Source organism: Canis lupus, chromosome 4 (assembly GCF_003254725.2).
Source record: "Canis lupus dingo isolate Sandy chromosome 4, ASM325472v2, whole genome shotgun sequence".
In the NCBI taxonomy this organism is placed as follows: domain Eukaryota; kingdom Metazoa; phylum Chordata; class Mammalia; order Carnivora; family Canidae; genus Canis; species Canis lupus.
Genome location: NC_064246.1, coordinates 37,764,888 through 37,781,156, shown reverse-complemented (window position 1 = coordinate 37,781,156; position 16,269 = coordinate 37,764,888). Strand labels below are relative to the sequence as shown.

The 16,269-nt window shown below is 46.2% G+C and overlaps 1 protein-coding gene across 9 annotated transcripts in view; it reads left to right on the top strand.

The window, feature by feature from the left end:
• The window catches only part of HRH2 (histamine receptor H2), a 72,644-nt gene that overhangs the window by 19,358 nt on the left and 37,017 nt on the right, over positions 1-16,269 (top strand). For 7 of the 9 annotated variants that reach the window (XR_003130793.3, XM_025434682.3, XM_049109121.1 and 4 more), the window contains exon 2: positions 1,760-3,342. Coding sequence is in view for 8 of the 9 variants with exons in the window: in XM_025434682.3 (XP_025290467.1) it covers positions 2,267-3,342 (1,076 nt within the window). In the remaining variant the exon portion in view is untranslated. Of the gene's footprint in view, positions 1-1,759; positions 3,343-4,791; positions 5,831-16,269 lie in introns of those variants that run through there. The other 2 variants (XM_025434681.3, XM_025434680.3) reach the window with 2 other exon arrangements.

Below are 16,269 nucleotides of genomic sequence, written 5' to 3'. Positions count from 1 at the left end.
GAGGGGAGGATGAATTTCGAATTATGTGACAGGCTGCTTCGTTCAGATTTGAAAACCTCAAACATTAACTAAAACATCAGTCCCAGGCCAAAATACCTACACCTGGCTGTTAAGAAACTCAGAAAAAAATGTTATCAGAAATAGGGATGCTCAAAAAAGATAGCCTTGCTGCTGTCTCCTCCACAGTTAATTAGATGTTCCAGTGAGAGCCATGCTGCTTGCGTTATTTATGTAATGAAAAGATCTTCTAAAAATAATACCCAGAGGCCCAGCTCACAAGGCCTGGTGGCTGAACCAGCTGGAGCTGCAGCAGGTGACCAGGAGCCGTGATCCCTGCACCAACACAGTGGTTACGATTAAATGATCCTTCTCATATTCAGGTTGCAAAACCGCTCCAGGCCAGAGCCTAGGAGAGGCTTCATTTGTGTCACATGGCAATTAGCTTGCTTCTGAAAGGGGTTCCTCTGTCATTCTGGTTTCTGCACACTCCCAGATCCCAGTAGACGGCCTGCTAGCTGCTCTCTGGAAAACCAGAATCAGCTTGTGTGAAAGGGAATCTCCAGGGCCTTCACTTGTTTTTCATTAATTGGAATCATAGCATATCACCAGTAGGAGAGGATCTTTGGGATTTAACCAAGAAGTATTATGTGTGCAGCCTTTCTGTTGAAGTGGGGTTTGTGCTGGGAGAGGTGGAAGGAAGGTAGGAAGAATGGGAGGGAGGGAGGGTAGGAGGAAGGAGCTGGAAGCCACCAAAATACTTGTGATAAGAGCATAAATAGGATAAATTCTGGCCAGCCACCCTGTGGGCTGCTATGCAGCCACTGGGGAGACTGAGTGAGTTCTGTGCTGGCTGATGGATCACATGTGTTGCTGCTAAATAAGAAAAGTAAGACTGAGAGAGATGTTTGGAGCAGATGTGGGCAGGGGGTGCCATTGGCAAACTATGACAACAGACTAAATCTGGCCCTCTGCCTGGTTTTGTGCAGCCCGTGAGCTAAGAATGGCTTTTGCATTTTTAAACGGTTTGGAAATAGTTTTAAAGAGTTGGAAAAAATCAAAAGAAGATTTTGTGACACGTGAAAACTCTGTGAAATTCAAATTTTGGTGTCCATAGTAAAGTCTTACAGGAGCACAGACATGCTCATTCATTTGCACATTGTCCGTGTAGGTGCTTTCATGCTACACTGACAGAGTTTGGGTAATTCCAGCAGAGACCTTGGGGGAATGCAAAGCAGAAAATATTTATTACCTGGCTCTCTCCTGAGAAAGTTTGTCAGCTCCTGCTCTACAGTACGATGATATTTTGTAAAACCAGCAGTGTCAGACACTGTTCTCAGTGCCTTATCAGGGCAAATTCATTACGTTTCCTTATTTATTCACTCATTTGACTATCCATCAGATGCTTAATGCCTACCTGTGGGTTCAGGTGCCGGGAAGCAGCAGTGAACAAGTAGATGCAGCCCCTCTTCTTGTGTTTAGAGTCTGTGTCCATATCTTTCTTTTTCCAGTATAAATCGTCCTACTCCTCCAACCATATCTTACAGAGTGACACAGTGGTCCAGCCCCTTGCATCCTGCCTCCCTTCCTCCTCCCACTGTGCATCCTGATTGTTCAGTCCCTCCTGAGGACAGGTTTCCAGATTGACCCTATGCCTCCTGGTGTCTCATAGGGAGGTTAAAGTCTAGAAAGATTCATCTTGAATTGGGCATGCTCTTGGTCTGATTTCAAAGTATTCAACACTTGACGCTTGCATTTTCAGCTCCTGTTCACCAGTGGTCCTAAGAGGCAGAGGCAGAGGCAGCAGTCCTTGACCCCGGTCACATGGGTAGGAGCATCCACCAGCTATGGAGAAGGGTGCGGCCACATCTCCACATGATCCCTCCCGCATAAAACCAAAGCCACCTCCAGACACATGCTCCAGTGCCTCAGTCTATATGCAAAACCTGGAGAGGAGAGACCTACTCCAGTCCCTGGAGGAAGCTGGCTCTGCAGGGGGTGATTTGAGGACTGGAATTTGAACCAGGAACTTTCTCCTTTTGCTCTTCTTCATTCATACTCATGCCCAATATACCTCCTAGGAGACTGCTTTATTTATTTCTAGAAAAACAGTCGTCGGGCAGTTATTGTAACCTCCCCACGTCTGGACATTTTCTTTTGGCTCCATTAGGAGCCTAGAGCCCAGCGGTTGACATCATTGACACACTGGGGAGCTGGATGAGAAGTAGCCAGGGGCTGTGGGCAGAGGCCAGAGCCGTAGGATCCCAGGATGATATCTAACGGCACAGGCTCTTCCTTTTGTCTGGACTCTCCTCCATGCAGGATCACTGTCAGCGTGGTCCTCACTGTCCTCATCCTCATCACCATCGCCGGCAATGTGGTGGTCTGCCTGGCTGTGGGCCTGAACCGCCGGCTCCGCAGTCTGACTAACTGCTTCATTGTGTCGTTGGCTATCACCGATCTGCTCCTCGGCCTCCTGGTGCTGCCCTTCTCGGCCTTCTACCAGCTATCCTGCAGGTGGAGCTTCGGCAAAGTCTTCTGCAATATCTATACCAGCTTGGATGTGATGCTGTGCACGGCCTCCATCCTCAACCTCTTCATGATCAGCCTTGACCGGTACTGCGCTGTCACTGACCCCCTGCGCTACCCTGTGCTTATCACCCCAGTCCGGGTCGCCGTCTCTCTTGTCTTAATTTGGGTCATCTCCATCACCCTGTCCTTCCTGTCTATTCATCTGGGGTGGAACAGCAGGAATGAGACCAGCAGTTTCAATCACACCATTCCCAAGTGCAAAGTCCAGGTCAACTTGGTGTATGGCTTGGTGGATGGGCTGGTCACCTTCTACCTGCCGCTGCTGGTCATGTGCATCACCTACTACCGCATCTTCAAGATTGCCCGGGACCAGGCCAAGAGGATCCATCACATGGGCTCCTGGAAGGCAGCTACCATTGGGGAGCACAAAGCCACAGTGACACTGGCTGCAGTGATGGGAGCCTTCATCATATGCTGGTTCCCCTACTTTACTGTGTTTGTTTACCGTGGGCTGAAAGGGGATGATGCCATCAATGAGGCTTTTGAAGCTGTCGTTCTGTGGCTGGGCTATGCCAACTCGGCCCTGAACCCTATCCTGTATGCCACACTGAACAGAGACTTCCGCACGGCATACCAGCAGCTCTTCCGCTGCAGGCCGGCCAGCCACAATGCCCAGGAAACTTCTCTGAGGTCGAACAGCTCTCAGCTGGCCAGGAATCAAAGCCGAGAACCCATGCGGCAGGAAGAGAAGCCCCTGAAGCTCCAGGTGTGGAGTGGGACAGAGGTCACAGCCCCTCGAGGAGCCACAGACAGGTAATTGCCCTGACCATTTGTGTACCAGACAAGCACCTGGGGAGGGGGGGGTATCCCACTAGTGACCACCATTAAGGGGAAGGCTGTTCCCCAGGAGCTAGTTGAACATTCTGTGCTGGGAAGTTTTCATGAGCACTTTGCAAACCTCATGTTGTTCCATCCTCCCAATGGCCTCCTGAGGTAGAACTTTCTACTTCCATTTTTAAAGGATCACGTTAAATCTCAGAGAACTTGACCAGGGCCACACAGCTGGGATCTGGCCAGAGGTCCTTGACACCACAATTTGTGGGTCCTTTTATCTGGCTACATTGTCCTTACAATCAGGAGTCCTAAGTTTGAAGTTTGAGTCCCAACTCTGCCACTTGGTTAGTCATCTGAAGTGTTCACCCAAGCTCTGCAGGATAGCTTTCAAATGGCCATGCACTGATGCTGCCACCTGGGGGTAACCGCAAACCCAGCTCAGTCCGTGTTCACTGAGCACCCATGATGCACCAACTCTTGTGCTAGGGGTGCTCAAGTCAGATGAGAAAGAGGGCTGGCCAAGTTGGGAAGGCTGAGCCTTGAAGGTCAGGTTAGGGGCTTAGAACCTGCACCGTTGGTTTTAAGGGAAGATGGAAGGATTAGAAGCAAGGGTGGGGGGAAACCTAGGCAGCTCTGCTTTGGAAAGAGAGCTCTAGCTCCCTGAAAGATGTGGGCCAGAGGATGAATGAGATGGGGCCATCAGTGAAGGGGACGTGCTACATGCTACTAGCCCATGAGAGAGGTGAAGAGAAGAGAACAAAATCTCGGAGGCTACTAAACAACATAGGCTTGGAGAGCACCGGATATTTGGCATACAGGAGATGCAAGAGAGAGGATACCCCAGGATTCTACCCCCAAGAGGTATCCAGGCTGAAAAGATAAACAGGATTGAAATGAGTTGTAGATAAATGCACTGGTGGCAAAGCCAATGCAGGGTATTACAGGAAGCCCCGCCAAAGATCTGAGTGCTGAGTGGCCCTGGGGAAGCTCCCCCACTGTGTGGAGAGGACGTTTATAGGTCTGTGGGTGCTCTAGCCATGAGGAGAGGTAAATGAGAGGACGCTGGTACAACGCCTGGCATGTGAAGTACTCCACAAATGGTGCTTTCCTTACTCTTCCCACAGACCATGTCTTTATCTCCCAGAATGCTGGTCTGTGGGACTGACCCACCCACCCACCCATCCATCCATCTGTCCATCCGTCTGTCTGTCCATCCGCGTATTCATTTGCAGACATTTATCCACTTCCCACCACATGCTGGGCACTGTGCTGAGTGCCAGGGGTGCAGAAATGACATTTGAGGCATTTGTTCTGATGCACAGGCATGGAAAGTCAACTGCACAGCCCCGTTCTCAGCTCTGTCCTCACTCACTCTGTAGTTTGAGCAGGTACCTGTCCCTTTTGGGCTTCTGTTTGCTCCTCTCATAGGGTGTGGGGTCTGTCCTCATGCAGCCTGCCTGGCTCACCTCCCGGAGTTGCCTGATGCACATGTGAGCCAAGAGATGTGAACAGACTCTACAACCGCAATGGGATACTTGCCTCCTCTCAATAATTGAGCATCAGTCTTGAAAACAGCTTGGATGGATGCCGCAGACCCACACCCTCTGGGTTCTGGTCCCTGTGGAGCGTGGTGGGAGTCAAACTGGCCCTGAGCCTTATGTCCCCTCTGGTCCTTGCAGCAGCCAGGTGTGGACTGTGCTGCCATAGACTTGGGTCCCGGGCCCTCCATACCTCTATTGCCAGCCTTCTGGAACAAGCCTCATTGCTCCTGCATTCAGCCTCCCAACCTTGAGACTCTCTCTCTCAAATCCATCCTCCAAACCACTCACCAATGTCTCTCCAAAGTGTAGATCTGGAGCCTTCCACATCTGGCCCTGATGGGTAAGGACCCCTCTGACCACATCCTTCCCTCATTCAGGAAGCAGCCTTGGGCTCAAAGCTAAGTTAGATCACAAAGCAAAGACCAAAGCCCAGGGAGCAGACCCTGTAGAAGGCCGTTGACATTATTCCATCTAGTCATGCATGCTACTTTCCACTGCTCTTACCTGTGTGACCCCCTGGTGAACAGGCTGCCTTCAGCCCCGATCCTTAGAGAACTGATTTCAATAAGCACTTAGCAGCAACAGCTGACACTTATCGAGCACCACTAGGTGCCAGTTGTACACGTTTGCCATTCTTTCTACATATAATCATTCTGTGGGCAAGCTGTCCCCACCCCTGTGCTGCGTGCTCAGGATGCAAAGGGAAATGAAGCAAGCCCCCTACCCCAAGCATCAGTCTTGCCACCTGTGATCACTCATGGTCTAGTTGAAGAAGTAGATGGGCAGCAGTTCGGTGTGGCACACGCCATTGATTGAAACCCAGTGTGCTGGGCGCCCAGAGGAGTGGTGCGTGGCCCAGGGAGCCCATCCCAGGGAGCAAACCTCCAAGCTGAGCCTTAAATGCAGACATTAAAGACCTTATATTCATTCAGGGTGGTACTGGACCCTTTGGACTTGTGGCCTCATGTCACTTTCCCCGCAACCCTGTGAAGTCGGTGCTTATTTCATCTCCATTTCACAGATGGGAACACAAGGCTCAGGAAAGTTAAGTAAATTGCTCAAGTGACACAGGCTAGTGAGTCCACCAAAACCGCAAGAGAAATAGCAACTACAGGAGCAGCAGCCCCCATTATCGGCTGTCCTCTGGGTCCTGGGTACACTGCAGAGTATGATTGCCCACCTTTTCTTCCGATCTTCACAGCCACCCTGGGAGGGGGGCTGTGAGGCCAAGGCCAGCTGAAAGGCTGTGCCTGCCTGGGCTGCACATAGCAGCCACGGAGCCAAGGTCTTCAGAGCACACATTCTGTGTGGCCGTGGCTACACTCCATCCTCCAGGCTCCAGAGACAGTGGGCAGAGGGGTTTGGCAGAGGAGGATGGCGAACCAGTTGGAGGGCTTCACACCATGGTGGGGGCCTGGGCATGTAGGAAGCCATGAACCGCCAGAGGTTGATTTTTACACTGAGACCGCCAGGGAATCCAGGGCCTCATGTGGCCCTCCATAGGGTTGACTCCCAGCTTCCCTGATGACCGATAGTATGTCCTTTCTGTTCTCCATATGGGGACAAAAATCAGCATTGACCTGACCAAAGGCCCTTATCACTGACAAGGAGGTGGAGGTGTCACCCTGAGTGCACAGTTCTGCGGGGACTAACCGGGCCTGCCCTTGGGGCAGGGTGGGGCCCAGTCAGCCCAGGAGGCCAGCTAAGGGGAGACTCCAGGAGAGAGTGGCCCAGCCAGGCTGGCTGGTCCTCCCCTCTGTCTGCCCTTTCCTGCCTCCAAAGGTTGCCCTCACCCCGCCCCTTGCCACCCCTCCCTTGGGTGCTCTCCGGCCCTGCTCAGTGACTTCCACTGCACCTTCTGTGTATCGGTGGTCATTCGTGGGCTGCTGTAACAGATGACCACACACTTGCAGGCCAAAAACGATGCAGATTAATTCTCTTATAATTTGGGAGGTCAGGAATCTGAGGTCGAGGTATTGGCAGGGCTGGTTGCTCCTGGATGCTGCGGTGGAGAATCTGTTACCATGCCTTTTCCATTTCCCAGGGACTGCCTGCTCCCCTTGGCTCATGACCCCTCTCATACCTTGTTTCTCTCAATTCCTTTGTCACAACTTCTCCATCTGTAGCCAAATTTCCTGCCTCTCTCTAATAAGGGCTCTTGTGACTATATTGAGGAGCCACCAGGATAATCCAGGATAGTCTCCCCAACCCACATTCCTTAATTTACTCATATCTGCTAAGTCCTCTTTTGCCACATAAGGTAATGTGCTCAGGTTCCAGCAATGAGGATGTGGACATCTCTGGGGACCGTGTTCAGCTACCACAAGTCCCGGCTCCTCACCTTCACATTAGAAGCCCTGTTCTCCTCCTGATCTGTTTCACACCAACATCTCCCAGCCCACGCCCACCTTCCACCCATTCGTCACTGCCAAAACAAACCACTCAGAGCCCAGGACCCCCAGGCACTCAGCTAGGATTTGCTATAAATGCCAGCCCTGCTTGGGGCATAGCAGTGAGCGAATCAGAGGCCCTCCTCCCCGAGGGGTGTTATTCTAGGGCAGTGGTTCTCAAAGCGTGGGCCCCCAGCCAGCCGCAGGCTTCCAGAAGCAAAGTAGCCAGCATCGGGCCACATAGCTTCCAATGTGGCAAAGTGAGGACTCCAGCCCGAGCCTGTCTGACCCCAAAGCTGGGGGTCCTTCTACAGTCAAATACTGCCTGGACTTGAATTTAGCCCAGACTCAGTACTAGTCCCATGGATACCAGATGAGGGAACCTAAGATCACTGGGAAGCCAGTGGCCTGAGGCCCAGCTCAAACTCAGGAAGGGCTGGGGATACTCCCAGTACTTTGGACCCCTGCCTGGGGCTCTGGGGTCCTTTTCCCACACACTCGCTTGCTCTGGGTAATCTCTCAGGGCAGGGAGATAATATTCATAAGCACCTGGAGTATCAGCAATCTCTGCTGGGCGTGGCACTTCCTCATTCCTGCAGAGCGCCTGGAGGCAGGAGCCAGACATCAGGAAGACGTGCAAAGGGAGGCAAGGTGCCCCCACCCCTCCAGCCACCTTTCCCCTCTGAGGTCTCGTGTCAGCTGTCCACCTGACTTCTCCTATCTGCAGCCAGAGAGCGGGTTTCCAAATGGAAATGTGTCTCTCCTCCCAGTGCTCTTGGGATCAAATACAAAGTTCTTATCCTGACCTCCCAGGCCTTGTACTCAGTGCACCCTTGCCTCAGCCCAGACTTATTCCTCATGATGCATTCTGTGTGTTTCAGGTCTGCACCCCCAGGCGGTTAGCTCCCCAGGGGCAGACCTGATCTGTGTTGTTCACTGCTGTATCTCCAGTAGGGTAGGCACAGTAATATTGTCGAATGAATGAGTGAGTGAATAGCAAGTTTTAGTTCCCCAAGAGCTCTAAGAAGTCAGTAATCCTGCCTCCACTTCAGAGATCAGAAAACCAAGACTCAGTGAGGGAAGTTCCAGGAACTAGCAGGAGCTCAGAAATTTCTGGTTCCCTTTTCTAATTTGGACGTCACAATGGTCCTCCCTAAAAGAGTGGTGTCAGGACGGGCCTCACCGCAAAATCCAACCACAGGCTCTGAATCAATTTTGGAGAGAGAAGAGGCCCCGAACAGTAACCCAGGCCCTCCCCCTGGTGTGGCACACAGGAGCCCAGAGAGGTGAGGTGACTTGGGTCAAGGACACAGAAAGTGAGCTTCCGAATGGGGTGAGAGTCCACAAGCTGATGCCACCCACGATGTCTCACCCACGGCATGTCATGGTTTGGCCAGAGGTTGGGGGCACAGGGGCATGTAGGGCTGACTTCATCTACTGCAGGAGTGGAAAAGCCCCATGAGCCTGCACAGACTTCCTAGGAAGGAGTGTTGCTCAGACAGGAAGTTTCCCATAGCTTAGTCTGCTACGAGCCCAAATCTGTTTACCTCTAATCATCTGGGTTCTAAAGTAGTCTAACCTGTTAGCACACTGATTCCAGTATCTCTTAACAGCCTTTATGGTGCTCTTTGCAGAGGTGCCCAGAGTAGCTCACCCTCAACGAAGGGCCCTGGCTGCCCCCTGCACAGTGGAATCCCAATGACCTCTTTGCCACCCTCTGTGCCTGGCCGTCAGGCCACAAGGCTGTCGGGGTATTCTGCTTCTGGTGTGAAACTAGGGAGCCCCGGGATGAGTCCTGCCCCACCACTGCTTATGGGTTGGTGTGGGTTTATTTCTGGGCTTTCTATTCTGGATCCATGGATCTAGGTGTCTATTTTTATGCCAATGCCATCTTATTTTGATTACTGTAGCTTAGTAGTATAGTTTGAAATCAGGGAGTGTCACACCTCCAGCCTTGTTTTTCTTTCTCAAGATCGCTTTGGCTACAGAAAGTCTTTGGTGGTTCCATAAAAATCTTAGGATTATTTGGTCTAGTTCTGTGAAAAAAGCCATTGGAATTCTGATACGGATTGCATTGAATCTGTACCCTGCTTTGGGTAATATGAGAATTTTAACAATATTAATTCTTCCAATCCATGAGCATGGAATATCTTTCCATTTATTTGTGTCTTCTTCAATTTCTTTTGTCAATATTTTATGGTTTTCAGAATATAGGCCTTTCACCATCTTGCTTAAATTTATTCCTAGGTGGTTTATTCTTTTTGATGCAGTTGTTAAAGAGATTGTTTTCTTTTTTCTTTTTTTTTTTAGGATTTTATTTATTTATTTATTTATTTATTTATTTATTTGAGAGAGAGAATCTGTGTGTGCAAGTGAGGGGAGGCAGAGAGAGAGGCAGAGACTCCACGCTGAGCATGGAGCCCAATGCAGGGCTCAATCTCACAACCCATGATATGACCTGAGCTGAAACCAAGAGCCAGATGCTTAACTGACTAGAGTTTTTAAGGTTTTCTGTATGTTGTATCATGTCATCTACAAGAAGCAACAGTTTTATTCTTCCTTTCCAATTTGGATGCCTTTCATTTTTTTTTCTTGCCTAACTGCTGTGGCTACAACTTCCAATATGATGTTAGATAAAAATGGCAAGAGTGAGCATCCTTGTCTTGTTCCTGATCATAAAGGAAGAGCTTTCAGATTTTCACTGTTAAGTATAATGTAAGTTGTGGGTTTGTCTCATATATGGCCCTTAAAATGTCCCTTGTATACCCACTTTATTAAGAGTTTTTAATCATAAATGGATATTGAATTTGTCACGTGCTTTTTCTACATCTATTGAGATGATCCTATGATTTTTATGCTTTTTGTTGTTGTTGTTGTTGTTAAAGTAGTGTATGCTCATTGCTTGATTTGCAGATGTTGACTCATGCTTGCATCCCTGGAATAAATCCCACTTGATCATGGTGCATGATCCTTTTAATATATTGTTGGATTGGATTTGCTAATATTTTGTTGAGGATTTTTGCATCTATGTTTGTCAGGGATATTGGCCTGTCATTTTCTTTTTTGATGCAGTGTTCTTATCTGGTTTTGGATCAGAGTAGTGTTAGCCTTAACATGGGTTTGCAAATATTCCCACCTCTTCAATTTTTTGGAAGAGTTTGAGAAGGATAAGCATTAACTCTTTGAATATTTGGTAAAATTCACCAGTAAAGCTGTGTGATTTTGAACTTTCGTTGGGAGGCTTTTTGCAAGGGTGGGGATGGGGTTCTTGATTACTGATTCAATCTCTTTAATAATTGGTAAAGTAATTGGTCTATTCAAATTTTGTTTCTTTGTGATTTAGTTTTGGAAGATTGTATGTTCCTAAGAATTTATCCATTTCTTCCCGTTTGTCCATTATGTTTGTATATAATTGTTCTTGGCAATCTCATAATCTTTTGTATTTCTGTGCTCTCAATTGTACCTTCTCTTCCTCTAGTTTTTATTTCACTTATTTGAGGCTTCTTCCTTTTTCTCTTGATGAGTCTAGCTAAAGGTTTGTCTGTTTTGTTTATCTTTTCAAAGAACCAACTCTTATTTTCATTGATCTTTTCCTTTTTTTTTTTTTTCTTCAGTTTCTGTTTCATTTATTTCTCTTCTGATCCTTATTATTTCCTTCCTTCTACTAACTTAGGGCTTCATTTGTTCTTCTTTTTCTAGTTTCTTTAGGTATAAAGTTAGATTATTTATTTGGGATTTTTCTTCTTTCTTGAGGTAGGCCTGTATCCCTGTGAATTTCCCTTTTAGAACTGCTTTTGCTGCATCCCCTAGATTTTTTTTTTTTTTAAGATTTTATTTATTTATTCATGAGGGACAGAGAGAGGCAGAGACATAGGCAGATGGAGGAGAAGCAGGCGTCATGCAAGGAACCCGATGCGGGACCCGATTCCAGAACTGCAGGATCATGCCCTAAGCTGAAGGCAGACATTCAACCACTGAGCCACTCAGGCGTCCTCCCTAGATTTTGGATTGTTGTGTTTTCATTTTCACTTGTCTCAAGGTATTTTTTTTATTTCCCCTTTGATTTCTTCATTGACCAAATGGCTGTTTAGTAATATGTTTAATCTCCACATATTTGTGATTTTTCCAGTTTTCTTCTTGGTAATTGATTTTTAGTTTCATACCATTGTGGTCAGAAAAGATGCTTGATATAGTTTCAGTCTTTTTCTTTTTCCTTCAAATTTTTGTTTAAATTCTAGCTAGTTAACATATAGTGTAATATTTGTTTCGGGAGTAGAATTTAGTGATTCATCACTTACATGCAACACTCAATGCTCATCACAAGTGCCCTCCTTAATACCCATCACCCACTTAGCCCATCCCCCACCCACCTCCTTTCCTTCAACGCTGTTTTTTCTCTATTGTTAAGAGTTATTTCAAACTTCTTAAATTTATTGAGGCTTGTTTTGTGGTTTAACATGTAATCTAACCTGGAGAATGTTCCATATGTACTTAAGAGGACGTGTATTCTGCTGTTTGAGAGTAAACTATTCCTTATATATCTTTTAAGTTCATCTGTTCTAATGTGCCATTTAAAGCCAATGTTTCCTTACTGCTTTGTTGTCTAGATGATCTAGCCATTCATGAAAGTGGTGTATTAACATCTCCTACTATTATTGTATTGCTGTCAATTTCGCCCTGTTGGTGTGTTAGTATTTGCTTTATATATTTAGGTGCCCCTATGTTGACACATAAATATTTATAAATGTTATCATCTTGTTGGGTTGACCCCTTTATCATGATGTAGTACTCTTCTTTGTCTTTTATTACAGTTTTTGCTTAAAGTCTATTTTGTCTGGGGTGCCTGGGTGGCTCAATCAGTTAAGCATCTGACTCTTCGTGTTGGCTCAGATCACGATCTCAGGGTTTTGAGATTGAGCCCCATATCAGGCTCCATGCTGGGTTTGGAGCCTGCTTACGATTTTCTCTCTCTCCCTCTGCCCATCCACCCTTCCCACACTCATGTATGCATGCACTCTCTCTCTAAAATAAAAATAAAATAAAGTCTCTTTTGTCTGATATAAATATAATGAAACCAGCTTTTCTTTCCATTCCCATGGAATATCTTTGTTCACTCCTTCACTTTTAGTTTATGTGTGTCCTTATATCTGAAGTGAGTCTTCTCCAGGCAGCATATATAGTTGTCTTATTTTTATCCTTTCAGCCACTCTATTTTTTATAGGAAAATTTAGTCCATTTATAAATTATTAATTATTAATAAATATGTCCTTACTGCCATTTTATCAGTTATTTTCTGGATGTTTTATGGTTCCTCTATGTTTTTTTCTTCTTGTTCTCTTCCTTTGTGGTTTGATGCTTTTCTTTAGTGTTATGTTAGATTTCTTTCTTGTTATGTTTTGTGTATCTACTATAGGTTTTTGCTTTGTGGTTACCATGAGGTTCATGTAGAACCGTATATATATATATATGTCTCATTTAAGTTGATAACAACTTAAATTTGAATGCATTCTAGAAACTCTATATTCCTCCCATGTTTTATGATTTTCATGTTATATTTACATTCTTCAATTTTGTGTAGCCCTAACTAATCATTGATAGCTTTAGTTAATTTTACTGCTTTTATCGTTTAACCTTTATGTTAGCTTTGTAAGTGGTTAATCTACTACCGCTACAGGTGAGATCTTTACTTTCATATGTTTTCTTGTTATTAGTTAGTGCCTTTTCTTTTCAGCTTAAAGAAACCCCTTTAACATTTCATGTAAGGCCAGTTTAGTGGTGATAAATTCCTTCAGTTTCTGCTTGTCTGGAAAACTCTATCTCTCCTTCAATTCCAAATGAGAACTTTGCTGAGTATTCTTGATCAGGTTTTTTGGTTTTTGTTTTTTGTTTCTTTTTCCTTTCAGCACTTTCAATATGTATCATACCATTCTCTTCTGGCCAACAAAGCTTCTGCTGAAAAATCAGCTTATGGGTCTTCTAAGGGTTCTCTTGTATGCAAGAAGTTGTTTTTTGTTTGTTTGTTTGTTTGTTTTTCTCTTACTGCTTCTAAGCTTCTCTCTTTAACTTTTGACATTTTAATTATAATGTATCTTAGTGTGACTCTCTTTGGTTTCATCTTATTTAGAACTCTCTGGACTTGCTGGACTGGGTGTTTGTTTCTGTCCTCAGGTTAGAGAAGTTTTCAGCCATTATTCCTTCAAATGAGTTTTCTGCCCCTTTCTCTCTTTTCCTCCTGGGGCCCCTATAAAGCAAATGTTATTCTGCTTGATGTTCTTCCCTAAGTTCCTTAAGCTATCTTCACTTTTTAAAATTCTTTTCTCTTTTTGCTGCTCTGGGTGAGTTCCACTGCCCTGTCTTACAGGTCATTGATCCATTCGTCTGCCTCATCTGGTCTGCTGTTGGACCCCTTTACTGTATTTTTTCAGTTCTATTATTGTATTCTTCAGCTCTGTGACTTCTGTTTGGTACTTTCTTACATTTTCTATTTCTTTGTTGAAGTTCTCACTGTGTTTATCTGTCCTCCTCCTAAGTTCAGTGAGAACCTTCATGACCATTACTTTGAACTCTTTAATAGGTAGATTACTATTTCTGTCTGTTTTATTAAGATTGTTTTCTGAGGTTTTGCCTTGTTCTTTTATTTGGAACATATTCCGCTGTTTCCTCATGTTGCTTGCCTCTCTGTGTTTGTTTCTATGTATTAGTCAAAACAACTACCTCCCCCAGTCTTGAAAGAGTGTCTTTGTATAGGAGATGAACCTTGTCATTCAACCTTGCCCTAGCTCTTGATTGTCCCTCAAACCTTTGTGATTGTCTGAGGAGTCTGGTTTATTCCTGATAAGCCTCTGTTGTTGAGGATGTGCCAAGGCCTGCCAGTGTTCCAAAGAGAGTAATCACCGACAGTGCCTACTTTCAGTCTGATAGGAAGCCAGATCCTCAGGTAAGAACTTTATAAGTATGCAAATATCTATAATCCTATGGGACTGCAATTGTAAACCTTTCTGGCCTCCAGACCAGGAAATCTGGAGGTGTCCTGTGGGCAACTGTTATAAAAATCAGGGCTTCAGACAAGTGTATGAGCTCTTTTCTAAGAGATACCAGTGAGCTGTGTAAAGGCCAAGGGAAGGCTCAAAGATACCATTTCCCTGCTTACATTCCCTCAGGGTACCTCTCTAGCCTTCAGATTTCTGGCATACTTGAAACTTATCCCTCAGGTCGAACTCCAACACAAGTAAATGGGTCTTTTTCAGAGGAAGATTAGAGTTGTGTCTCAATGTGCTGTCTGTGCAGTGGCCTGGATATGGTAGCCTGCCCAGAACTGTCTTTCTGATTGCTATGGTCCCAGGGGACCCATAAACACAAGTACCTCTGGATAGAAGGGCCAGGTGATCAAGGGGTGTCCCCTGTGTGGACTATGCTTGCCCAAGAGCTTCAATGAGGCTGTAGGAGAGCGTTGAGGCTGAGGTATGCCTATGACCATAGTGATCCTGAAAGTACTGGGGGGTCAAGGCACACCCAAGGCTTTAGCATAGTAGTATCTGTGTATACCTACTTGTGCTAACAAGGTAGAGGGAAAGTGCAAAAATGGTGCTCACCAACCCCTCCATCCCCAAAGTCCCAAATGACCTCCACCCCTCTGGCAAATGCTTTAAGATTAGCAAATGCATCTCCTCCACATACAATCCAGTCACCTCTCAAACTGCTGCCTTTTGCTGGTCTCAGGATGGTGTGAGTCAGTGCACGAGCCCCTCAAAAGGAACATATCAGATCTCCACAGATCCCCGAGTTTCCTGGACACAAGCACCATTGACTTCCAAAGCCAGATATGTTGAAGGCCTCATTTCTTCAGTGTGGATACCAAGGGTTGGGGTGCCCAATGTGGGGCACAAACCCCTCTCTCCTCAGAGAGAGATTCCAGACCCACAAGATCTCTCCTTATTGTGAATTATCCCACCAGGTTTGAGGTTTTTGGTGACACTGTGTCTCCACCTCTCCTACCCGTCTTGATGTGGCCCTTTTATCCCTGGTGTGGAGGGATATGTTCCACTACTTTTCCATTATTTTTCAGGAGGAACTGTTCCATGTGCAGTTGTAGTTTTGGTGTATCCACAGGAGGAGGTGATTCCAGGGTCTTCCTATGTGGCAGCAAAAGGAGTGTGGATAGTGAAGGAGGGGAGCCTTGGACTACCATCTTCGATCTTTCTTCCTTCCATGTAATGGTTTTATTGAGAAATACTTCAAATACCATGCAATTCAGCCATTTCAATCATCAATTCACTGGTTTTTAGTATATTCACAGAGCTGTGCTGCCATCACCACAACCAATTTTAGAACATTTTCATCACCCCCCAAAAAAGCCCTGTAGCCTTTCACGATCACCTCCCAATCCCTGATTCCTGCCTGGCCCCCCACCAAGCAACCACTAATCTATTTTCTATCTCTACAGGTTTGCCTATTCTGGACGTTTCATATAATATGTGGTCTTTTGTGCCCTACTTTTTCAGTTAGCGTAATGTTGTACAGTTTCTTTATTTCTGTTTTTTCTTCCTTCCTTTCTTTCTTCCATTCTATCATATGTTTTCTTTTCCTGTCTGTGTTTTTTAATTCCTCCCCTCCTCCATCCATGGTCTGATTTCTCCTTCACCAAGCCCTTAAGCTTTATGGAAGCTTTTGGCCTTTTGTAGACTCTGGGTAGGGAGCTCCAGGCATGAGACTATGTCATGGGCCCCCAGGTGCCCGTGTCCCTGCCTCCTGCCCAGGGTGTGCTCAGAACACTGTTCTCAGGCCTGTAGGGCTCACACTCCTGCACACTGCCAGACAGAGCAGACAGGCTATAGCAATGAGTTAATCCTTTTCATCTTCTATCTCTTCTGAGAGTTTGGGGAATGAAATTCCTTCCCACCCCCAGAGAGGAAGGCAGGGGAAGGAGAGCAGAGAGAGAGGAGGTGGGAAGCCTTTTACAGCCTTAAAAGTCAAGG